This window comes from Numenius arquata, chromosome 4, assembly GCF_964106895.1.
Source record: "Numenius arquata chromosome 4, bNumArq3.hap1.1, whole genome shotgun sequence".
In the NCBI taxonomy this organism is placed as follows: Eukaryota; Metazoa; Chordata; class Aves; order Charadriiformes; family Scolopacidae; genus Numenius; species Numenius arquata.
Genome location: NC_133579.1, coordinates 65,233,693 through 65,258,911, shown reverse-complemented (window position 1 = coordinate 65,258,911; position 25,219 = coordinate 65,233,693). Strand labels below are relative to the sequence as shown.

Sequence of the window (25,219 nt, the reverse complement as noted above, 5' to 3'; positions counted from 1 at the left end):
CACCCTGGGATTTCTCCCGGGCTCTTGCTGCACCCTGCTATAAAACTACTGGTGGTCTTCTCTGAATCATGTCAAGGGATTACCCCCAACCTGTGCTACTCAGTCGGGCACTCGGCTCCCTAGAGAAAAGACAACCAAAAGATGAAGCTTACAGGGCTTTTGTAAACCTTCTCTAATGCCTCCTCCAAGATAGGGCAGCAAAGGAGTTTGTGAAAAGCAGAGAAAAGGAGGTCTAAAGACAAGAAAATTGGCTAAAATGGTATCAAGGCTCTCCTGGTGCTCTCTTGGCAAATCTTGGTGTTTGTCAGGTTTGTCTGGGGTGGCTCAGGAGGCTTCTGACCTCAGCTGGTCACCTATTCAACTAAATTTGATGGGGATCAAGGAGGAGATACCTTGGCCACCAAAGTCCACATCCTAGTGAACTGAATTAGCCACAGTTGCCTCAGTTTATGTCAATATATGAGTCTGGTGCTTATGATGTGGACACACTTCTATTTCTGACAAGTCAGTGATGGGGCAATAAGCCATGGCACTGGGCGGACAACTTGGACCAGTGGCTTCTTAAAATTAGCTCAGTGTGAACCCCCAAAGCTTGAGAGTCAGGGCCTTAAGGACATAGGTCAGTTTAGTATCTTCATATATTTGTTACTCCTTCCTCTTTTAAAAGGCCACCAAGTTGTCTCTGCCTACTCTGCCGTCTAGTTCCATTACATTTAGAAGAGCTATATTTGTCACAGCTCTAGCAAAAACTTTCTATTTTTCATTTCTCCATTTCTCACTGCTCATCCTCCCACCACGCGTCACCTGTTTCCTCAGCCTCCCCCTCAAGAAACAGTGGTTCCCCTTTCCATCTCTTATGTGCATCAGCACGGTTACTGAAGTTTTTGCTGACGACAGCACGTGGGCAGAGCCCTGGGCTGAAGGAAAGAGGTAGGCTGTGGGAGCTGAGGTCTGGGAGAGCCTAGTGTCCTAATGTTTTGAAGAAAGTAGTTCCCAGGAACTTTAGTGGAACTCAGATGAGCATGCGGCCTTGTCTAGGTGTCCTGGTCCTTCATGTCCAGGCAGACTGGGCTCTATCCTAGGCTATCTCCCATGAAACTGCTTTTCCAGTGGTTGCTACATACCTAGTGCTTCACAGTCCTTGCTGCACGTCACTGCTCTTTGCTTTGCTCTTGCCTCCTGGATCTTGTTATCTTCCATGAGTGTGAAGCTCTCAGGTGGTAGGTCTTTGCTTTGAAAGCTACAGGAGAATGAAGGACCGACTGTGAATACACAGAAGAAATGTAAGCAAAAGACTGAACGTATTTCAACCTCAACAGTGCTCCTAGTATAGGGTCTCTTGTTCCCAAGTCTCCATTCCTGACTCCTGAGGAATGTCTCTGCTCAGGGCAGTCAAACTGAAACACTTGTAAAAAGTCCTTCCAATCCAAAAAAAGGAAGATCCAAAGTTTACCTGAGGGCAAAGCAATGTAACAGAATATAGTCACCAACGGCCATTTCTTTCAGCATCCCTTATACTGTGCTTTTTGTTCTCACTTTCCCTTCTCTGGATGTGAGTTACAAGGAGTAAGAAAGACCAAAGACTCACCGCAGGACCACAGGAGATCCAAACAGGCAGGCACTAGGGAGCCCCCGGAACCAGGTGACGTAAAAGGAGATCTGCCAGAGGGGGAGTTGGCTTATGATTAGGAGGGGCCTGATGGAATCTGTCTCCAGCTCCAGGCACAGATCGCTGAAGAAGTAGCCATTCAGATTCCTAAACCAAGGAGACAGGCAAACTAAAGCAGCTGCTGGCTATTTAAATAGTGAGGGGCAAGGAGTCCTCAGTTCACCACTCTGAGTACTATAAATCACTACCTGCTCAGTTCATGGGTAACAACCAGGTGTATCCAGTGCAATTAGCCCAACATCTTAGTCCTGGAGGCCACACCACCTGAACTAAAAGATTTCAGGGTAACAGGCAGAAACACTGACAGTTCCTTTAGGATTATCACTGAGCAGTCCCACCTCCATGCTTATATAGCTCCCATGCTGCTGAGGTGGGAGAAGGCCGTGTGGCTGGAAGTTTTGCCCTGGGGAGGGCAGAAGTGATCTCACAGCTTGAGCCCACACATGCTTTTGCACTGATATTACACCTCAGATCCCAGTTTTCCGGAAGGTACACTGGGAGAGAGACACTCATGCTATATTGAGTGTATATTCATGTAGTTTTCTGATACCAGAAAAGACTGCATGGTGATTAGACTGCTGGATGCAATATCTGCTTCCTGGAAGGTACGGAATATCTGGGCAGGCTCTTGGGGAAGGCTTGAGGGAGCCTTTGCATATCGTGTATGGAGCAATGACCTCAGGAAGGAAGGGGAGGGCTTCTGGAGGCAAAATGCATGCAGTCAGATGGTAAGCTGGAGGCCAGGAGCTTCACAGTAGCTTCAGCTGGAATACCTCCAATACCATGAGCAGCGCAGAAGTGGAGAAACAGAGAGAAATTCTCAATGAGTGGCTAGGAAATGCTTGAAGACAAAGGATTTGAACTTGTTAGAAAATGGGAAATCTTTCAGAACATGTGTAGTCAGATTCAGGTAAACTAAAATGAAACCAGCAATGGCACTTAAAAAGGTGACAGGAGGTTTTTAAACTGAAGGAAAGGAGAAACTGACAAGTGCTAAAACATGATTCAAAGAAGTCAGGAAAACTTTATCCTCCAGTGAATAACAATAATTTGGTGAAACTTAAATATAAAGAAGGAAGAATAATCAAACAAAAAGTATCCCATAGTATAGAGAAGAAAAAAAATTACATGTTTCTTTATGAATGGTAAAAGTCTAGCAAACAAGATGGGAAAGCAAAAATGCCTGACTTCAAACAGGGGTAGTCTCATAAAACAAATATCAGATGGGAAGAAGGAGATTGATCAGATGCCTGATCAGAGAACGAAGTATAAAAAAAAGACAGAGGAGGCAACAACAGTAGAGAAGTGGTAATGTATCAGGGAAACCTTTGTGCCAAATCAAAGTAACAAGCCAATTGTATTTAAAAACAGCACAGAACCTATATAGCCTGACATTCCTGGCCTAAGTCAGTAACATGCCATATCAGGGTTAGATCAAATGTTTGTCTCTGTTACATGCTGAGGGAGATCAGGGCTGCTGGGAGAGCAAGAAATGCAAAAGTAACAGGAGATATCAATTTCGCACCTGCATATTGGGCAAATGTCACATCAGGGCTGGATGCTGTAGAAAAAGAAAATAGTGCTGCTGCTGCTGCATGAAAGAGCCTATGAAAGAAGAAACTTTAATATTAGCCCTGAGCAACATGCAAAACCTGGTTTAAAATGCCCCTGCTCAGTGTTCTTGCCTAGGGAACAAAAGCCAAATACACAGCTACAATAGAATTACACAGGAACAAGGAACCTTCTTAGAAAGAAACTAAAATGGATGCCTGAAGGCTAAAATGTTTGCATGGTGACTATTTAAACATAATGTGTAAGAGTAAATTTGCTCTAAGCCTCTGTGTATGGACAAAGACATTGGAAAGACCAAAAGGAAAGCTGACATGGCTAACAGCAGGATAAAGGAATTTATTAGAAGCAGAAGACTTTCTTCAGAAAATAGAAGTTGTGTCCAAGAGTGGAAAATAGAAAGGATCATAAACTCTGGCAAGTTAAATGAAAACCACAACAAGGTCAGCCATATAGAATCCCAGCAATAATTTCCAACGACATAAAGGTCCATCATTAAAGGCTCTGAAAGAAATTAAGGCACCATGGGACAAGAGAAAAAGTCTTCATGTGAACAACATATTGAAAGAGGAGTATAAATGGCCAGCGTTCCCATTTGAGGGAGGTCCCCAGTGATGTTTGAGGGGGTTTTGTTCCTGGGCTCCTGCTGTTGAACCTATTTATAAATTAACTGGAAAAGGGGGCATATGGTGAGAAGACAATTTGGTGAAAGCACAAAGTTATTACACATAGTAGAGGCAAGTTGCCTTAACTCTTTTCAGGCTAGACAAGTACTCTGTTTAAGTGTCAGTATATGCTTGCATTCATTTTATGCTCTTTGAAAGACCTGGGGAAAGCCAAATGATCACAGGGAACAACAAAGGAGAGAAGAGAGGAAGATCAAGGTCAAAGGGTCAGAAATGTACAAATAGGGAACCAGAGGGGGATGCAGGGCATGCCACCTTGAAGGCATCTGAAGAGCCAGTAGACAGTGTCCAGTGGTGCAGGACTGGGAGACCCAAAAGGAAAAGGGAACGGACATAGGCCCTGCAGTCACCCGGACCACGTCACAAGGTGGTTCCTCTTTCTGCTGTTGGGGATGGTGGGGGAAGTTGGTCAGGAAGTCTCATGACTCAGTGGGACTTCAGATGGGGAAGGTATATAAAAAAACCACCCCACAACAAGAGGTTTTGGAGGCACCAGGAGAGGGGCTGCAGCCTGGCACAGTGTGCATGGTTGGGTCCCCAGATGGTGCACAACAGTCAGGGCACCCTCTGAGACCTGCTGTTAGCACAGGCTGCTCTCAGCTGGATTTCCTGGCTTACATTCCTGGTGGGCCATGGGATCAGCTAGGAGTACAAGGTGACCAACTGGGATCCTTCGTTCTCTTGCAATGTAAGAAGTCCCATAGAATGCGTGTCTTGGGAGGATGTACAGGCAAGAGAAAAGTGAGAGGAACACCAGGAGGACTAAGTATTTCCACAGCATGATCTGGGGGCAGACCAGCTGAACATTAGATCTGTATTAAAACAGTGCCTGTCCAGGTGTGGTAAGGAGATGAAAGGTCCAAGAAGAAGCTCTGCAAGGCTAGGACTATGTGGAGACTTCTGCTGCAGAATTCAGTAGAGACAGCAGGCGATAATCTGCTCCTTACCTTCTGGAGAAGGCAGCATGGACGACCCCACATGGAAGGTGAGCAATGGAGAGTCCACTGAAATCTGCAAACTGGGGTCCAAGATGTCCCTAATCCTGGTGACACCAACACCATCTAGCACGCTGATGATAAAAGAGGAACCAGGGACCTGTTAAAAATTAGATTTCAATGCGCACCTCCAGCATACACTGCAGTTTGAATGAGCACCTTGGCCTGCTTGGCTGTCCAATAGCTCACTGCCTGCTGTTGGAGACAAGATGCTGGGCTTAGATGGAGCTTCAGTACAGCCTTATTCCAGTTCTTACAGTTGCATGTATAGACATGGAATATGTTCTTGCTCCTCTTTGCTTAAAGACAATTCCTAAACTCCCAGTCCAACAGTTTCCTAAGAGGCTTTTGATTTTGGATACCTCCATTTTGGGTCACATTTCAATTTCTACATGAGTGTGCTTAATCACTACTTTGATAAACAGGGCTGGCACATCTCAAACAGCTCAGTCCAAAGTCCAGGTGTTTCAGAGGAGTGTTTTTTTATGTATAATTTATTTGGTGTTATTTATTGAGCTGGCAGTGGGAGCCAGTCTGTAGCACAAAGCTCTGTGCCGCCCAGCAGGTCACAGCCCCAGTGTTTTAGTTTCTCAGTATTGCTGGATTGCCACTGTTTAAACAGCAAAGGCAGACCCTGACCCAACATCTGCCATGAAGGGGCAGAGAAGAGAACTTTGGCCTTAAACTTTCCTAACTCCAGTTTATGAGTAATCTACGTCCCTCTCATTAGCTGCAATCTGGAAACTCTCAGTTGCTTTTAATTGTTGGTGTGGTGAGTGTCAAGATTCTGGCATGACAGGAAGGTAAACGCTGTAACTGCAGCTCTGCTGGACCCCTCAAAATACTTGACTACTCTGCATTTGTGGCTGTGGATTCTTCTGTCACAGTTCCTTCAGCTGACAGTGCCATATTACAGAGTATATTATTTAAAAAATGGTTGTCTACTAAAACATAAAACAAAAGGCTTCCTGGTTTTCTCAGTTGAACTGAAGGACAGTTTTTATTGCTATACAAGAGATTAATAATAGTAAAAATAAACAAACAACTCCCCTTCGCCAGCGTTTTCACAATGGATATGAGGCACATGGATGGACCTTATTCTAAGCAAGAACCTAAATGCAGTGGAGCAGTGGATATTTAGTAAACATATCCCAATACAGAAAAAAATCTGTGTCTTGCCAGAAATGCTAAATGCTGTTTTGACATCTTTGTCTTAACCTTTGATTCTTCGTTGTGGAGAGCACTGTACTCCTTGTAGAGACCTAAAGTTTTGTCGTCTTTTTAAATTCTGTGCTTCCTGTTGAACGCTGGCACTCAGAGGCAAATACATGAAATGAGAAGGAATCTTACATATCTTTTGCAGCCACACACTGGAATAAAAAATAAGAAAACCCCACTGCCCAAGTATCTGAGGGAACCAGTACCTACCTGGTTCACAGAAAAAGGATATGATTCTATGAACAGCATTGTCAAGGCTCTATCAACACTGAAAAAATATACAGTCCTGACTTTTTAACCTTATCCCATGAATCCATCCCACATCCTTGTGTGCTTCTGGCCTCATTTCCCACAGAGAATGAAATTTCTGTGATCATGCCATCTGGCTGTCTATCAGCCAGTATGTTCTGAACCTGCTTTCTATCAAATTGACAGAAGGATTGGTGCTCAAAGAGAATTAAGGGCCTATGAAATTCATGAAAATCAGCAGCTGGGTCAAAGAAGGAGATCCAAATGAGTGCCCTTGCTAAGGGAAAGGTAGGCAGAATGCAGCCGTTTTACACACTGCTTGCTAATGTCAGTCATCACATGTGCGGCTCTGGACCCACCAGAGCAGATGGTGCTTCTTGCTCAGTGAGATTGAGGGCTTATGGTTGGTGTAGTGAGTGGTACAGGTGAAGGAAGGTGAGGAAGAGGCAATAGGACACACCTGCAGGAAAGCAGGTCTCATTAGGTCTACAGAACAATGCATTTAATGATAAACTTCCACTTGCTCACATAACTGTAGCTCTTGCAGTTCCTAAGGGCACTGCAAAGATGTGGGTCTGTGTCTCACGGAGAAGGCTGACAGGCAATCACTGCCTCCTCACTCCCACACCTGAACCTGTCCCACTGAGCTCCCATTGCTTCCACTGCTCAGGACTGGAGTGAAACTCAAAGAAGCTTCCAGGGCTCTGGAGATAATGGGCTTGCTCTTTGAAACCATATTAAGGTTATTAAAAGTTAGGACGGAAAGTACAGCCCTGTTCAAAGTTTCCCTAAAAAAAAATCCCAACCAGGGAAAGTTTAGAAACCAAATGATTTCTCCTCACCCAGCAAAGGGAGTTTCAGTTTTTGTTTTTCATATCTCGCTCTCCTGCTTCACATACCATGCTGTGGAACAGCAGCTGAGCTTGCAAATACTTCTGGAGGAAAAGGGCTGTTTTGCTTGAAGCTATGTCTATCCTAGAGGGAAAACCCTTGTGTTTTTAAGAGTCTTAACTCCTGTATTTTAACTAACGGAGGAAGAATGTTGTTTAACGTCTCCTTGGCAAGCGTGTGTGGCATGTACATTTCCCAGATCAAACTGAAGCCTGACCCTTCCGGCTTACTTTCAGTGCACTTCTGTGTTGGCAAACTTGTGACCTCAGCCTTAGGCATCCAGACTACATCTGGTCAGGCCGTTTGGGAAAGATTGCTGTGGGCTGACCCACAGCAGGGCAGCAGCTTACTGTGGTTCGCTCACTAGAGGTTTCCCCACAATGAAAAGGGAGTAGAGAAGGTTTTAGCCTTTGGATTGGTTTATGAAGGGTAAATGTGTAGCTTTGCAGGACTCACACAAAGAGGCACTTGGGTGAAAGCTGAGTGGAGGTGGGCTTGATGTGTGACTGAGTCATGGGGGCAGGAGAGCCATCATTTTAGTGAAGAACAGATGTGAAATATATTAACTGGAGCCCTCTTCTCTCCAAGATTTCCTCCAGCAATACCCCCCCACCTCCCCCCCCCCACCACCATTCTGCCTTCTCCAGGACTCTTCACATAGGAGAAAAAAGTGAGAGTTCAGGATTATCTCTCCCTCTAGAGAGATCCACTGGGATTTACATTTTACTTGTACCTATCTTCTAAGTAATGGATTGACGTTCTTGAAACTGGAAAAAAACAAAGAGAAAAATAAAGCTCAGAGCATGTTATATTTACTATGCTGGTCAATGAAGACAGAAGTAAAAAGCTTTAAATATAAGTAGGCTATTTCAACAGCGAGGCCCCTGGCGAAATTGCTCTCTGACTTCCCTCACAGAAGACTGGAGTTTCTGAAACTGTTACCCACCCACGGTGTGTACCCATCCGAGTTGGACTTTTGCATGCTAAGGACTTGTCAAACTGACTTCTCCTCACAAAGCTTTCTAGAGGTAATTTGGCTTTAGGATGCCCAGCCTGATGTGGCTTCCAGAAACCTGGTTTTCAAGGCCCACTCTTCACCCATCAAAGCTCAAAAAAGCCCCTCCTAAATGGCTTCCCTCCATCATGGTCTCAGTAGCCTAAAGACAGCAGCCAGAACTGTTTTCCAAAAATAACATGTCAGCAACTTTCAGAGTTTCATGATTTGTAAATGCTTCTGTGATCGACCTCAGACTTCCTCAAAAATTCTCCAGGGGGAAACAGCTCTTACAAGGAAAGGATCTTTTTCAGATATCTAGAGGGGATGTCCAAATGATGCTTCTTTTGGGAGCTGCCTTGAATGTTTTTCATGCGGAAATTTTCCAGCATATAATTAGGTAGAATTAATGTCACTCCAGCTGCCCTTGCTTGTCTTGAAAATGAAAAAATACACTAAGGAGAGATGCTACTTCTACATCATGAGTGCCTACATGGGGAGTTACACACGTAACACTACAGAAATACAGTTTGTATTGCTCAGTCATGCTGTAAATTCCTACTTAGCCCTTAGACCCAAGTCACAGTGTCCTTGTGGTGTTACAACCCGAGGGCTTAAATGTGGTTTAAAAAATATCGCTACATACAACCAACCCTTTGCACAGACACTGCTCTGTTAGAGCTGCAGAGAGAAGGTTGAGAGGGGATTTTGGGAGGCTGACAAACCATTTCCCCTGCTGTTTTGTCACTCGAGAGAGATTCTTTCTGTGCTGATTTTGATGCCCTTCACACCGATCCACAGTGCCCCACCATCAACCCACCATCAACCTTATTTCTGTTCAGACCAACACAGAGAGGTGGAAAAAAAAAAGAAGAAAAAAAACCGGAGGAGCAGTGGGTTGCAGAAATGGGAGTGGCCTAAGAGATTTAATGGGAGGAGCATTGGCTCCTACACGTAGGGATTTTCCCTGTGACGGGGAGCTTCAAGATAAGCCTCCTGGGGATTCCCCAGTTTGCCTCCAGAAATATCACTCTAGAAGCAGTAGCAGTTTCACTCTGCTCTCACGGTCTGTCCTGCGAAGAGGCAGGCTGCTGCTGCTGCTGCTCCTCTGTCATTTGAAGCAGTAAAAACCATGTCTTCGGTAGTCTACGCTCTGCTCATCATCCTGTGCAATGGTAAGTGGGGAGCCTTGTGTTTTTCTTTCTGGTCTTTCACATTTATTTTGTGGGGATACGTTTTGGGAAGACAGGAAGGAATATCTAGGGAATCTCTTTTAAAGGTGATGTGTACCTGTGCTTTGCAGTTCGGTGCTTGATCCATGGGGCTTCTGTGGTGGTCCCAGATGTTGCTGTGAGATGTGCTGAAGAAGTGCTGCTGCCCTGTAAAGTTCTGCGGGACTCCTCAGACACCTACCAGACAGCATCTTGGTATAAAGTAAGAAAAAAGCCTAAGTTACTTGAAGTTACGTGAACAGTCTTGCTTTGCTTTCCTACATGATACTGGCTTGCCTTGTACAAAATGTTAATGTTTTGGTTTGGTTTGGTTTTTTTTTTTTTTTTTTATGAAGAGGCACCCTCCTGTCAGTGCAGCAGAGATAAAGCAGCATTGAAAGCATTTGAGCTGATCACATAGAACAGGCGTTTTCCTTGTAAATAGATTTGAGTGTGGTCCCTGAAATGCTCTTGGCCTGCTTTTCTATCTAACTCTTGGTGGCTTCCCGGGATCAGAATTCAGGTGATGTTCCACATACAACCTGCCAAATACTACTCCAAAAAGGAGGCTTTCCAGGATTTTTCTTCAGAGAAAAAAATGGTATTCAAACTTTGCAACATCAATGATGTTGTTCCTTGATTAATCTCCCCCCAAACAGGAGCTGATTTTTTCTTTGAAATAAAAGAACTAATCGGGTACTAGCTATTCTTTAGGAAGATTTGGCTAGTGGGGGTGGACATTAGGGGAGGGTACGCAGAAGGCAGATGGAGAGCTAGAAATTCTGAGTCATCTCATTGCAGTCATGAAGTAAAAGTTACATCTTAACTACCCTGGTTCAGAATTCCCATCTCCAAAGCAGGAGAGCTGTGCTGGCCACCTCTTTTCAGGAGGCACTACAAGGATCAATTGGCTAATGAGCAGAAAAGTCCTGCTCAACGCTTTCAAGATGGAGTTTCTCATAGAAAGAGAGGCAGAGCTGCCCAGTGGTTGAAGAAGGGGCTGTTGACTTGCTGTATGGGACCGTGTATGTGCAGGAAGGTTTTGTTCTCCCCCATTCACCATTCCCAGCCGTGCACTCCTGCTGCTTACCATGGGCCAGTTCTGGTGGTCCTCTGGTTGCCTGTTAAGTTGACTCTCTCTTGCTTGTTGTAATAGTGGAAAATCAATCTGTGAATAAAGATTTTGTGGATTACAGAACTGAATTACTTTACTTTCCCATGTGATGGGAAGGGAAAAAACCCCTATTTTTGGTGGATGAAAACTGTTAATTTATCTCTACCAGAACATAAAACCACAGCTTTGGCTTCCCCAGCAGTTTGGTCAGATACAGTTTTAAAATTATTCCCTACAGTAAACCAACAAACAGCGTTATTAGATAGGGCTTCTGTGGTTGAAACTTGCACTGTATCTGAGTTTCAGTTGGTGCAACAATGAGCATCTGCCTACTGACTAGATGACAACTGCAACCCAAAGGTACCTAACCCTGAATGAAAGAGCTGTTTCAAACAGCTGGCTACCAGCCCATCAGTAAGTGCAGCATCTGTAGTCGCCTCCTTTTTCCAAAATACTGAACTAAGCGTGGGTGGGACAGAGAGGAGAGAATAATGCATTTGGTTGAACATTACTATGGGAGCTGAGGTAGTCAACGTACACTTTTTTGCCCTCTGTTTCAAAAGCTGGATAAGGACATGCATTTTCCATACAGATACATGCTAATTATTTAAGGCCCCATGTTTCCCACAGAGACTAGGCAGGGCAGGGAGCTCGTTGCAGGCAAACCATGCAGTCTGGTAGACCTGGTGGAGTTGAACGAAAGTGGTAAGGGGTGGGGGGAGGAATAAACAGAGAGGTTGACTAGATACCTGAAAATTCTCCCCCAGGCCAGTGTGGGAAGTCAACAAAAATGAAAACAGTTTCAGCAGACTGAAGGGTGAGGATCCTCCAGAAGCGTGTCCTTCTGAGTTCAGTGGCAGCTGGGAGAGCCAGGCAGCAAGCAGGAGCCAAAAGCCATTGCCTTGATGGAGTGTAAGGAAACCCTGTAAACCCAGTTCTGTGTTGTCTCATAGTACTTTACAGTCCCACCTGGGCACAAAATGACGGCACATGCAGGGGAGGGTGATATTTGATGATGTCTTTTGTGTGAGCCTCTTCCTCAGCAGCCCTCATTAGCGCTGCTTCCCTTTGCAGCAGTCAGGCTGTTACAGCCCAGACCGCCACCGCATGTCCCCTGCCCTGTCCCACCAATCTCCTCTCCCTCTGTGGTCTCCTTGCTCTTCCTGCTTCATCCATTTCACTCAGGAAAAGACTGTTTTTCCAGTGACCATCATGACAGGATCTCATTCTTTTTTCTCTGCTGGCACTGCCAAAACTACAAGAAGTAACAAAATCTAGCAAATCTAACAATCTACAGCTGTTGCAACCATCCTCAGGGGCTGATGGCACCAACCATGGTACTGCAGTCTTCTAGTTACTCATCCCAGAAGAGAGATGGGAAGTGGGGACAGGCAGTTAATGCCACTCTTCGTGATGCTAGCCCAAGCCACAGTCACCGCCATATTAGGAAAAGCATAGCATGAAAGCTAAAAAGCCTGACTCTCTGCAGGAAAAAGTAGTTTAGGCTCAGTGTTTTGTGCCGAAGAAGCAATACTTCTTCTAGTTGTAGGGCTAGCTAAGTAGGCAGCAGCTTGAAGCTCCGCTCTACCTCTCCTCTCTTCACTTTGGCTGTGTGCTGCTGTCCCCATCCAACACTCCAAAAGGAGGGTAGAAGAATGGTGGAGTGTGACTTGGCGACCCAACATAGAGAATTAATCTGTTATTTAAAAAACACCTACTGAAGGATTAATCAATAAACACTGCGTGTACCCCCAAAGGGCTAATTAAAAGGTAATTCTAACAAATGGGATGAAATTTCAGACTGTAAAATTCAAGCAGCTGTTAGGCTAAATCTTTTGTATGAGGTCACTTTGAACTGTGCAGTAAATGCAAGCAATTAACCTTTGCTTCTGCTGCTTTAAAAAAATGATGGTGACAACGTTATGGTGCTGCACGTGCAGCTGTTTGCACAGGGTGAGTGCTCGTGGAACAAACCCCTCCATCCCGCGGGCACCTCTGCATGCTCTGACCAATAAAGGGGTACTTTTAAATAGTCCGTTACAATCTGCTTTTAAAACCCATAAAACTATTTAAAAGTACTTGATTTTTTCAGGTCTGCATGGAGAAATAATTGTTTAAAGGAGTTAATATTGTGGTGTCAAAAATCCCACTGGATGTAAAGATCGCATTCAACAGTTCCTTCACTTTTGCTAATGTCTTACACTGAAAAAGACGGGCATGTGTTTAACTTGTCGTGTGCCCAGTATCACGGAATCACAGTATCCTTGGAGCTAATTAGATTATTCCCACGCATGAAGTCACGTGTGTAAGTAGTTCTGTGCAGAATCAGGGCCACGGTCAGTCAACTCAGATAAAATGATTTTCACTTATAAATACTTGAAGTTGGCAGGCCTAGCACTCTGGGGGAGAAGGTAGAGCACCAAGTCCTCTTCCAGCCTGCTGCAGCTCTCATCCCATTCACTATGTGGCCATGAGAAAGTTGGCGAGTTCATAGGGCAAACTACATGCCATGAAAGTGTATATGAGCAGTGTAGGTTTGCCAACTGAGAACTGAAAACTAGGTCATTTTTGCATAAGCACCCAGGCACTGGGAATTGTATGTGGAAATACTGGTTTGAATCTCTACGGCCCACCTACGAAACAAGAATCTAGGCAATGAAACTTTACTTACCTCTCTGCCTCATAGGGCTATTGAAAACTGAACAGTTTCTCTTTGTGTAGCACATTGAAAATGAGAACCACTTCATAAAGCCTCATAATTATCACTTTATATCCAGTTTGAAAACCCTAGTTTAAACACACACAAATGAAGTCCCACTGGATATTTTGCTATTTTGTTCATGTGATAGCCAGAAAAGTCTTAATCTAAAACAAATTGCGAGGAAGAGGAAAGAAGGCTGTACTTCAGTGAAGAAAATTCTGTTAACTTTATAACACTTCCCTGAAAAATATAGAATTTTGGCAGAATTAAACGGGGAAGTAATTTTACAAAACAAGAATGAACCTTATAGACATGTAATACTAATCATACCTTCCTTCAAAGGAAATTGCTTTTGCTAAATATGCATAGCTATTATCTATTAGCATAGGTAAATAGTTGCTAAATTACTTCAGTCTAATTTCTAACATACCGGAAGAGATGCAGTCAAATGCTCCTCAGGCATCTATTCAGCTCCAAGTAGCTCCAACCCATCGATGATTTAGACAAGGAAGCAGTGGAAATGATTTCATGACCAAAACAATTCTTTTGCCTGACATGAGCTAGCGCTGGATGCCCTTAGCTGAAAAAAACCCAATAAAGAAGCTGTGTGACTGAGTCAGAGGGCTTTTCCAGCTGGCTCGTGTCACATGCGGTTCCTTTGCTTTTGTTTTGGTGCTGGGTTTTGGTTTTTCTTCTTTCTTTTTCCCTTCTAAAGCACAGTCAGAGTTCACTCACATGTGCCCACAATTTATGTCTGTTTTTTTCAAATTTAACATTGGTATCTCTACATGACACCGTATAGGAACCATATGGATGCACCTTCAGTACTAATCAAATGTGAAAGTGCTTTTGTGCTGAAAAATACACCTATTAAGTGGTTTCAGCTCAGTTGTGATTCATTATATGTTGGCTATCAGGCATTGCCAGAATTCTAGATATTTTGCTTCAGAAAATAAATTCCTTCTGGCTGTATATAGTTTTTGGATCTCCTTAGCAGTTAGAAATTTTAACTTGGCCATTATTCCTGGTATAATTTTAAACAAAACCATTTTTACAATTATCCCACCCTCAGAAGAAAATAAATTAATGTTAATACATTCCACCTTTAAACTGACATCAGTTTTGGACCTGAACCACTTTGTTTGACATAAAAATTTGCTTTTATGGGAAAAGTGGCTTATATTGGTGCTTTGATTTACCTGGGAGCCAACGTACCACCTTAGTCTGGGAAAAGTTCGATAAGAAAAGGTATTTAATGAGAGCAGAGAGCATGAATTAATTTAACAACTGCTTGCTCTTACGTGTACAAGATAAAATTAAGTTTTAATTGATTAATTGGGTGTAAGTACTACAGCATGGGTGAATTGCCTTTGTTTAGTGGCAATATCATGTAATGCTGTAGCAGTTTTCAAAACTGCAGCTAAAACCAACCAGCTAGGACCAAGAAAAGTGTTCCTTCTCCTTCTTCCTCCTAGTTTTCAGTTCTCTGAAAAAGAAATATTTGGTGAAGAGCACTTAAATTTTGGAGGCCTAATTATTCTACCTATTTCTTGTATTTCATCCAGTCACAGAATGGAAATTTCAGGTATTTTCAATCAAACCTATCCCATTGTAATACCCACTGGATCACCACCACTATTCTTACCAAACGGCTCCAGGCTGGGAGAAACTTAAGAGGAATCAGTCAATTGACTAGAGAATACATGTGGGAAAATCTCAACCTCTTCAGACCAAGTGTTTCCAAGCTTTTGGGAACTAGAGTAACTTTCAATTAAACTCACTAAAATAAGGTAACTAGAGCTGGTTGCTCAGGGTTGTGTTCAGTTGCATTTTGAATATCTCCAAGGATGGGACTCCCCACGCTCTCTGGGTAGCCCATTCCACTCTTCAACCACCCTCACAGTAAAAAAGGGGGTTTTTATGTTTAAATGGGATTTCCTGAATTTCAGTTTGTGCTCATTGCCTCTTGTCTTACCTCTGGAGGCCACTGAGTCTGGCTTCAGCTTCTTTATCCCCCTGGCAATCAGGTACATATTGATAAGATGCCCCTGAGCCTTGTCTCCTCCAGGCTGAACAGTCCTAGCTCTCTCAGCTTCTCCTCATGTGTCAAAAGCTCCAAAACTTGAATAGTCTTTGTGGTCCTTCACTGAACTCTCTCCAGTATGTTCATTTCTCTCTTGTACTGAGGAGCCCAGCACTGGACCCAGCAATCCAGGTGTGTCTTACCAGTGCTGAGCCGAGGGGAAGGATCACCTCCCACAACCTGCTGGAGATGTCCCGCTTAGTGCAGCCCAGGAGGCTGTTGGCCGCCTTTGCCACAAGGTCTCATCGCTGGCTCCACCAGGACACCAGGGCCATTCCAGAAGGTTGGCTCCAGCCTGTTCTGGTGCCTCAGGAGCAGGACTTGGCACTTCCCCTTGTTGAGCTTCATGAAGTTTCTGTCAGCCCATGTCCCCAGCCTGTTGAAGTCCCTCTGGATGGCTACACGTCCCTCTGGTGTATCAGCCACTCCTCCCAGCTTTGTATCATCTGCAAACTTGCTGAGCATGTGCTCTGTCCCAGTGTCCAGGCCATTAATGAAGGCATTGGACAGTATCAGACCCTGGGGGTAGCATTCCCTCTCATTGCTATGGAGGTAATGGAAAACAACAGACTTAGTCCCTCCGCTCCCGCCCCCCAGCTGATTTCTGAAAAAGCCTGTCACAGACATTGCCACTGGCCAATGGATATGTGACAATAAACATAAACTCACATTTCCTTTATTGTTTAATTTTCTTAATGGGTAGTTTTATGCAGACAGGCGGAATGATGCTGCCAGCCTGCAGGTCTCCGTTTCCCAGCTAAATTCTTGGTAACCCCCCAGCAGCCGGCGTGGCAATGAGACCCGTTTTATGCAAATGGATGCAGTAGCGTTTCTACCGGTCCTGGCACGAGGCATGATTTGCCTTTTGAATTTTGGTAAAGCCATTCACAGCAAACACGGGAGTGGGAAAAGACCACCTCCCTTTCCTCCTCCCGCTGGCAGTGGGGAGCAGGGGGAGCCGGGGTGCCGCCGCTCGCTCGCCAGCGTGGTGGAAGATGAACGAAATGCAAACGAAACGCGGGCAGAAAACCACTTTTTCGCTGATTAAAGAAGAGGATGGTCCCTGCACAAGTGGATTGCTGCCACCAACAGCATTCGCTTCGATCCCTCTAAGCTTGTGCGGAATTAATTAGGTAAAAACCCCTAGCATTTACCTTGGGCTGTGGTATCACCTGGAGGACACTTGGCATGAATTAGTGCTGGATTATCATAGGAGCTTGAGCTGCAAAATGATCTGTCTAGTGAGAGTCTGCCAAGTAATTCACAGGAGGTGGCAAACAAAGTGGCATTTTCGTAATTTTAATTAGGTTTAGGGGGAAAAGAGGTTAGTTTGAATAGAGCAAGAGGCAGAATGATGACCTTACTGAATATCTCATGGTCTTCCTTTTACACAGCTGGGATACAGGGACACACTCTGCAAATTTGCTCATAAGTTTCCCCGCTACTTAGAGAATTTAAAAAGGGAGGTGTTGATGTTTTTTTGATAAGGTAATAGAAGATAAGATTGCAGTGGAAAAAGGCTTGGCTCAGGCATCAGAGAGAGGGTTGCTGTGACCTCTGAGTTGGGGTGGATGCGCTGCGTGTAGAGGCTGGAAAAATGCCACCAGATGTCTCTGTAGCCTAAAAAATGTAGGGAGGCTGCTGGGCACACCAGCACCAGCACGGACTGCCTTCCTTGCCTTTGCACTTCAGTAAAGGAGAGATTTGATGGAGAGCGCGAGCCATGCAAACCCCAAATTAAACCCACACTTATGAACCGTTCCTCCTCCTCCCCAAAAGCAAAGCTTCGCGACCCCCATCCAGATTGCAACTGGTTTCTCCCAGAGTGAAGAAGCCAGGTTAGGCTACAAGGCAACTTTTTCTCCTGTTTTGGAGAAAGGCTGTTTGTGCAGCTTCATGGACAGTGCTTTGCCTTATGTGGAGCAGGTCAGTGCAAGGCAAAGTTCTGACTTACTTGTCTCCAGGGTCACCATCACTGTACGTGTGATGGCAACCGAGCACCTTGAAAAGCATTGGAAGCAATAATCAATCCTATCCCTCAGTGTCCCCATCAAATAGGGAAGTTAAATCATTTACCAAAAATCTCACTGGGAATAAATGCATAGGATACATGGACTTAATTTACTTCTCCCTTATGTTAGCAGTGGTGATTACAGTTGCATGCAGAAAGATCAAAGTGTTTTCTGATTCCCAGGTCTCAGCCTCAAGAATCACAGCACCATTTGCCACCCAAAACAGCAATTATTTATGCTACTAGTGAATTAAAAAAAAAAAACAAAAAAACAAACCAAAAACCAAAAAACCAAAAACTGATTTTCTGTGTGTAGCTCAGACCTCCTATCTGCATTTAAGGCAATGTGAAGGGCAGCCAGGCTGGTTGTCTTTATTGCCCTGTGGGCAGTTTTAAATTTCACTGAGGAAGGGGGTGGTAAGGGAAGGGAGAGTAGCAAAAATTAGATCCGCGGGTGGTCAACTCTATCCACTTAACTGCTATTGACCCACTTGTAACCAGAGCTGAGCCAAGCCTGGGTATTGGAATTCCTCTGGCCACATCTCTGACAATGTGCATGGCCCGAAAATACCTAAATCCCTGTAACGTAGTGAAGTCCCTACAGCCTGAAAACTGCCCTAGATACTACTTCTCTCATAGCTGCTTGAGGCTGAGGGTAATAAGAAAGAGAAGCTGGGGTAAATTTACCGAGGGATTAAAAGGAGGAAGGGACTTTCTTCCCTCTTGCTGGGTAAAGTGTGGAAAGCCCCAGGGAATTACTGCTTTTTGTTTCAGTTGATGCACTAAAAAACCCCAAACCTTTCTGAGAAAGGATCTTTAGTTATGAAAATCTTGTGCTTTAGTTTGATTCCCCAGTTCCTGAAAAGTTCCCCAACTTGCAGCTTGTTTTTACACCATTTTAGGGCTGCAAAAGTAGCAAAGTATAGTGGAGCATCAGGCCCATATTTCTCTCCAGAATCCCCCGTATGCTTTCCTCACACTTTTCCCCATGAAAGAGAAACCAGATACTCCTAGCCTCAGTATGAGAAAATTGTGTTAATTTTAATAACTTACAGTGTAACTGTTATACCCTGATGCAGTAGCCACACTCATAGAAAATAAGCACCAACATGCAACCCAAAAATGTGCCTATTAAAATAAAATAATAAAAATAAAAAAGGGTTGGCTTACATTAGTTATAGGTTTGGCTGAAAAGCTGGGCCTTGGACTGTATGAGCTGGGTCTGGCTGTGCTGGTCCACAGAAAGACTGAATTCATTACTGAAGAAACCTTCATGGAGGGCACGCTGCCTTGAATCCCAAGGAGCAATGTCGATGAATAAGAACGGACACGGGCTAATTCAAACCCTTCTCCCATCTATCAAATCAAGTTAGTCATTTCTCTCTTCTTTGTGGTTCCCAGCCAATTGTCATTTTCAGTGCATCCTATCACCCCGCAGTACAAACTGTTCTGGGAATACACTTCATTCCTCCAGCAGCCTCTCAGCAATGCCAAGGAATGTAGCTCTTCTGGTTACAATTAAGAAATTCAACATACAAATGCTCCCCAAGTGCACCAGAACCTGCTTGTGACCTTCACGCAACCGAATCTGAAGGAGTCGAAGCGATTTTTGTTCTTTCGTTCCGATGAAGAGCGGAGGGGAAGAGGAGGGGGGAAACCCCCCACCCTATTCCTCCAGTGAGGCACCGTGGTCTCAGGGGTCAGCTGCACAGAAACTGGCACAGGAAAGTGCAGCTTCCAGGGCTGCGTTCCCACGAGGACCTCTGGGCTGCAGGGTCACTGGGAGGATGCCAGCCCGCTGTGGCGTGCCTGCCGGGCCGGCAGGTTTAATAATTCCCAGCAGCGCACGGTGGCAAGTGTGCTGGCAGGGGGAGCCTACCTGCCTGCTGCCAGCCTCTCCTGGGGCCATCGGGTCCCCAGAGCCACCGCTGAGCAGCTGGCAAGGGCTGCCTCTTGCTGCCTGAGTTCCATCCCCGTGGACTGTCTCTCTCTGTTTGAACTCTTTTGGGGCCTCTGCATAGAGACTGTGAGAGCAAACTCTGCTGCTGCCTTTTGTCATGTTACATCTCTACCAGGATTGTGCCCAGGTGAGGCAGATTAAGAAGCTATTACAGAATAGCTCTATAGTGTCTATTTATAAATATAGTGTCTATATAAGCAAAAAAGCAAATACTTTTTGATTGTGAGCATGAACATATTTGGCGCTTTTGAGGTGTGTCCCCCCCTGCCTCTCTTCAGCCTCTGTATTTTCAGCCATAAGCCAGCTTTAAAACTCTCTTTCCCCTAAAACTCAGGATGACACTGTTACCCAAGATGAGAAATATATTTGTGTTTTCCAGATGGCTGGTGACGGCGAAGGAATAGCATGGAAAGTCCTTGACATGGAATCTCATTATCCAAAAGAACTCGGAGGGTCCCTGGAGCTCTCCAATGACACCTTCTTTTCACTGAGGATCAAAAACACGACCAGCCAAAACAGCGGGACATATAAGTGCACTTTGGGGGAACGGAGTGGAGAACGCAATCTGAGCAGCATAGTCACGTTAAAAGTAACAGGTACAGTAGAGACTCTTGGTTGTCCCATGCTCCACATGGCATGTCAGGAAGGTAATAGTTTAAAAATATTTAACAAACACTGGAACAATGTAACACCTCGCTTTGCGTTTTAGGTTGCCCTGGAATAGAAGACGAAAAACTAAAAAAATACAAAACCGAGCTTTTCATGCTGACGTGCCTTGGGATTTTTTACTTGCTGCTCATCTTTTTCACCTGTGTAAGTAATTCCCTTTCTCCTAAACAAACCAACCAAAACCAACAAAAAAACCCCACTTATTTTCTCTGCTAGCACCACCTTAACACAGCTGGTTAGAAATTACTGTTCAAACTTAATTTATGATCAAACCCTTTAAATACTCACACAGTATTTTCGAAGCCCGAAGAAACTCAAGTGCATGAGGAACACAGGATGGAGTCCCAAAGAGATAAACATTTCACTACACCCTGATCTAACTCAAACCAGACAGTTATTTTCCTGCACCCCACTGCCCATTTCTGCTTCCAGCTACTCTGAGTGCAAGCTACTCTTCAGTTTAAGGGCACATCAACAGCTCTTCTGGTTTGGAACTTGGGAACAGCATTTGGTCGAGATGGAGGCACAGGCCCCTGGGTTCCCTCTCCCACCTATGGCATTGCTTTGTGTGGCAGCATGATGGACAAGTTCAAGTCCACCTATTTTTTGCCTCAGTTGCCATACCTGTAAATTGGTGACAACCCCATTTCAGATGGGTGTCTTTGTGAAGCTCCATCTTTCTTGGTAAACAGACATTTAAAGATCCTTGGAAAAGAACCTCTTTGGGGTTTCATCCATATCATTAACACTGGCTGGTAGCTCTGGGAAAGGTGGAGAGAGGAGGTATTTGGGAAGGTTACTTCACAGAAGCCAATCTATGCTTTGTCTGTGGTAGTGTTGAATTCACCCTCTTGTGTAGAGGTCTGTGCCTCCTGGCTTAGAGGTAGCATGAGCCTTTGGTGTCAGTACAGTGCAACTCCGGCTGCATTTCTAATTAAAAACAAAACAAAACCAACCCCAGCATTTTGGAAGGTCACATTTAACTTCTGCTGCCTATTTCACATTTGCCTTCTTGTTTTGTTCCTCGGCAGATGAATCATAACTGTTGATTGGAGAATATCTAATTAGCTGCAGCTAAATGTAGCTTTTCATGTATCTTCAGGGAGCAATTAAATTTATGCTTGTCTCTTTTTTAGATTGACAATCCTGCCAGTAATTTGTGCCGTTCAGACTAAAGTTTGACAAGATAAGTCTTGTAGGAATTTGTTAGGATGAACGTATGAAAGCAAGGATATCACTCAGAAGAGACAGATGCCCCTGTTCTGCTCAGTGTCCTGAAAGTATTTCAGCTCTCTAAAGAGACCTCTCCTTCCCCATATGTAAAAAAAAGTCCCATTTGTAGTGTGCAGTTAAAAAAAACCAGATCCATGTAGTGAAGATAATCACTCTGATGGAATTATGTGTATCTTACTCTTGGGTGAGGTCCAGTCTCAGGTATCAACCTAGTTTTCATAAAAGTTTAATATTGCCCTGATCTCACAAGTGAGCTTCATTATTTAAAATGCCTGTTAAGTTCTTGCAGGTTGCCTTGTCCTCTCCCCTAATGGCTGTTGTGCCTAATCTCCGCTAAACTCAACAGCGATATTAAGTTTAAGACCGGTGTCGGGATTGGGGCTTTACTTTGCCAACTTGATGAAAAAAATTTTGGGCACTGACCTGTATTGAAGGCAGGTGGAAACAGACTTGCAAGAGCTTGATGCAAGGTCTGTTCATATGAAAACATGAAATAATTATAAATTTCCTTGTGTCTAAGGTTTTTGTCCTATAAAGCTCCTTGATTGAGCAAGAAACAGCAGCTTTTCTTTGTACTGTGTGCTTCTGGTGACAAACAAATGGAAAAGGTGTAACGTATGGTTAGCAAGAATGAAAATCAACACTTTCAAACTTTAAAAAGTTGCCTTTCATAGGAACCCTCAGTTTTAAGCTTTCCTTTCTGTTTTCTGTTTTAGACATGCCTAAGAAAAGACAGTATGTCTCCCAATTATCAGAAAACCGGACCGGATATGAAACACATGCTCACCCTCATCAATGTACATGAAATGACAACTTTCCAGGATTTAAATAGTGACAACACTTGCAAAAACGGACTTACTTCAAGTTCTGTCTAAGTTGACATTGATGGGACCATGGGCTCATCAGTAAACACGACACAAGCTGGATGGCTGAGTGGTATGGAGAGGAAATAAATGATAATATATGGCCTCTTCAGAACAGCCTGAAAGTATAGGGAACCTTCCAGCGATCTGCTTGCGCTAGACAAGCCTTTGAAAAGCACTATTATGCACTACAGTAACTTTTAGGAGTTAGGCGGCTAAGAAATACCATTACAGCTACACAACAGTGTTATGATGCTGTTATGAAGTTGATATCAACTTTATTTCACTCTGCTGTGCAGCCCTCTTCTTCTGAGTAAGAACACTCCTGTGACAGGAAGACCAGGTTATAAGGAGGCCATGGCAGAGCAAAGCTGGATAATTAAGCTCTTCACTGAACTAATAGCTCCCATCTTTCAAAAGCAAACACAACAGGTACTGCAGTATGAAAAGCTAAGTGTGTGGGGCTGTCTCTGCTCTGAACCTGGAGCACATTCTGGATGGAGTTCCTTTACTCAAATGGGATGTAACTTGTCATGTGATGTTCAAGTAAGCTGAAGAGGTAACTTCATGCTCTTGTCCTGGGTGGACCAAAAAAACATTCACTTTTAAATCTCAGAGTGACAGGCTGAAATGTAAGAAGGGAGAAAATATTCTGGAAGTCTTTCTGGACCAAGAGGAACCTTCTATCTCTGTGAGAGAAGTAGGGACACATTTCCCAGGGACATCTCTAGACAGGTCACTCCATAGGAAGATTCAATGGACTGTTAACTTTAAAGCAACAGAAATAAGAATGAAGCAGCCACTGATATTAAGGACATGTAAAGATTACTTACTTTGTGGTTTATAAAACACGAAGTCAAATGTAGGTGACATCTATGTCAGTCAAGTTACACAAGTGATAACCAAAGCCATGGCTTGGAAGAAATCAACCATCCACATCTTTGGGATGTACCAAGTCAGCCGTGAGATATCGGAATGGGAGATGAGACGTGAGCACCTGCTTTTGCTGTTGACAGCGTGCAGTATATATGAAACAAGGACATGAGAAAAGCTGAACTCAGGCACACAATATAAGGGAGAGAAGACTTGTCCTCTTGGATCAAAGAAAGCAAGAGAGATTCTGGAATCTGAAATCAAGGAACCTCCCTTATCTGGCTGCTGGTGCAGAAGGTGAAACGAGGAGTTTAGAGTGACTGTGGGTGTTTATGCCACAGTGTGAGAATTTGAGCCAAAACGTGAATTTGCAAGCACTTAAGAACACAATCTTAAAAAAGAAAAAAAATATCCTTCAAGAGTTAAACTGCAACATTAGGATTTTTAGTGCAGTTTGGAATTCCAGGCTGTGACAAGGAGGCTCTTTCTATAATCCTTTGACTCATTTTGAAGCGCAGATGGGAGGAAAGCAGTGTGCATCACTCAGTAGTGCCTCTGTTAGCAGAGTAGATGTCTGTGTTGGTGGAGTCCAAGGGGCTTCTGACCAGAAGAACAGTTACAAGGGATATGCAATTTACTTAGAGCATGGTAAATTAATGCCACGTTTGCTTTTTTATAATCAATTTTTACATATAAATGTGTGGAACATACATGAAATGAAATTTCAGAAGTAACCTACCATTTGTCTTTGTGTACCACATATGGCAAATAAACCCGGAAATACTCCGTATCAATTGCATTTGATTTTACAACCAACATAATTACATCAAATAATGTAGATGCCTGATCCAGTCTCTTCTGTAGGAGAGGGTATGTATGTGTGTATAATTGATTAAGCAATGGATAATTTTATGCATTTCTAAGGAACTAAGATAATTTAAATTTTCCTCAAAATTTCACTTTGTGTCCAAAGTACATTTTAAAACACGTGTTCTGTACTGACAGGCAAGTCATTAGGGAGAACACAAGTGTGTCTAAGTCTACCCATGGTGACTTTTAAACGTGGTGCCCCAACACGGGTGACGTGTATGTTTAGATGGCAGTAATACAAACTGAATGTGCATGGATACATCAATGCCCTTGGGTACACCAAGTTTCTCCATTTGGTCAGAAAGGCTTAATACCTGACAGTCATAGTTTTTTTGTTTGAGTTTTGATTATCATTAATTTTTATTTTTTTTTTTAGGAGAGAGGACAAGAGGAAGGAAGGGAAAACTAAGTTGAAAGGGGTTGAAAATTAATCAGTGGAAAAGGCTGAAACACTTTTAAAATAATTTCTTCAGATGTATAAATAGTATCAGATCAGATAGGACAGAAAGAAAAAAGGGAGTTTGTGTAAGCAACTATACCCATTATTTTTGACCTGAGCCAAACTGTCTGCAATCCAGAAGATGGGGCCTGAGGCAACAACACTGGGAGTCACATTTCAGGCTCAGAAGTTTCAGTCTGGTTGATTCTGGGGATTTGTTATAGGCCCAGCTGTGCAGTAGAAGTGATCATGTTCAAGGCCACTCAAATGCATTAAAGAGTTTAGAAGGCATAAGCGGTGAGAAAGTCTTATGCCGAGATGCTTGACTGAGTCACAGAGCTGGAGAGAAACAGGTAACGTCCTAAAGCGAAGAAGGTGCCTGCACATCTGGGGTGTAAAGAAACTGCTGTGGAATTGTAGGACAAAACCTAGCATTAGCTAGAAATAGTACGAATGAGAACCAGACAACTGAAGGATAAAAGCTAAGGTATTATAGCAACTTCAGCACTAACAGGGAAGAAAAAAAAAATAAAATCACACGTTGGCTGAAAATCTTACTATGTTTAAAAATGTGTGGCTCATTCTGTATCTCAGAAGAGACAGTCCTTCCTTGCAATATGGACCTATTCGTATTTCAAAATTACTGCCTCGGCTAGCCCAGAATACAGGGGATGAGCCCATGCACACATTCTTTAGACTTTAACACTTCATTATTACAGGGAACGTGTTGTGGATTGCATAATCAAGAAACTGTTTTGATTAAACAGATTAATTGCTTTGTTGGACAGAGAATTATTTTCCACCACTCTTCTTATTATTGATGCCTGTAGTTTTGTAAGATACTATAAAAGCATATGTGTATGCTAGAACAGTTCTTCGTAATACTTTCTTACAATACATTTTAGAATCAGGAATTTAGTT

At 43.6% G+C, this 25,219-nt stretch overlaps 1 protein-coding gene across 1 annotated transcript; it reads left to right on the top strand.

Moving 5' to 3' along the window:
* The first annotated feature begins 9,285 nt into the window (after window positions 1–9,285).
* CD83 (CD83 molecule) lies at window positions 9,286–23,777 on the top strand. Its single transcript, XM_074146856.1, has 5 exons — window positions 9,286–9,446; window positions 9,575–9,705; window positions 19,731–19,947; window positions 20,061–20,164; window positions 21,970–23,777. Exons 1-5 carry the CDS (start codon window positions 9,404–9,406, stop codon window positions 22,126–22,128), a joined length of 654 nt encoding a protein of 217 aa, XP_074002957.1. The 5' UTR covers window positions 9,286–9,403; the 3' UTR covers window positions 22,129–23,777.
* Window positions 23,778–25,219: the final 1,442 nt, after the last annotated feature.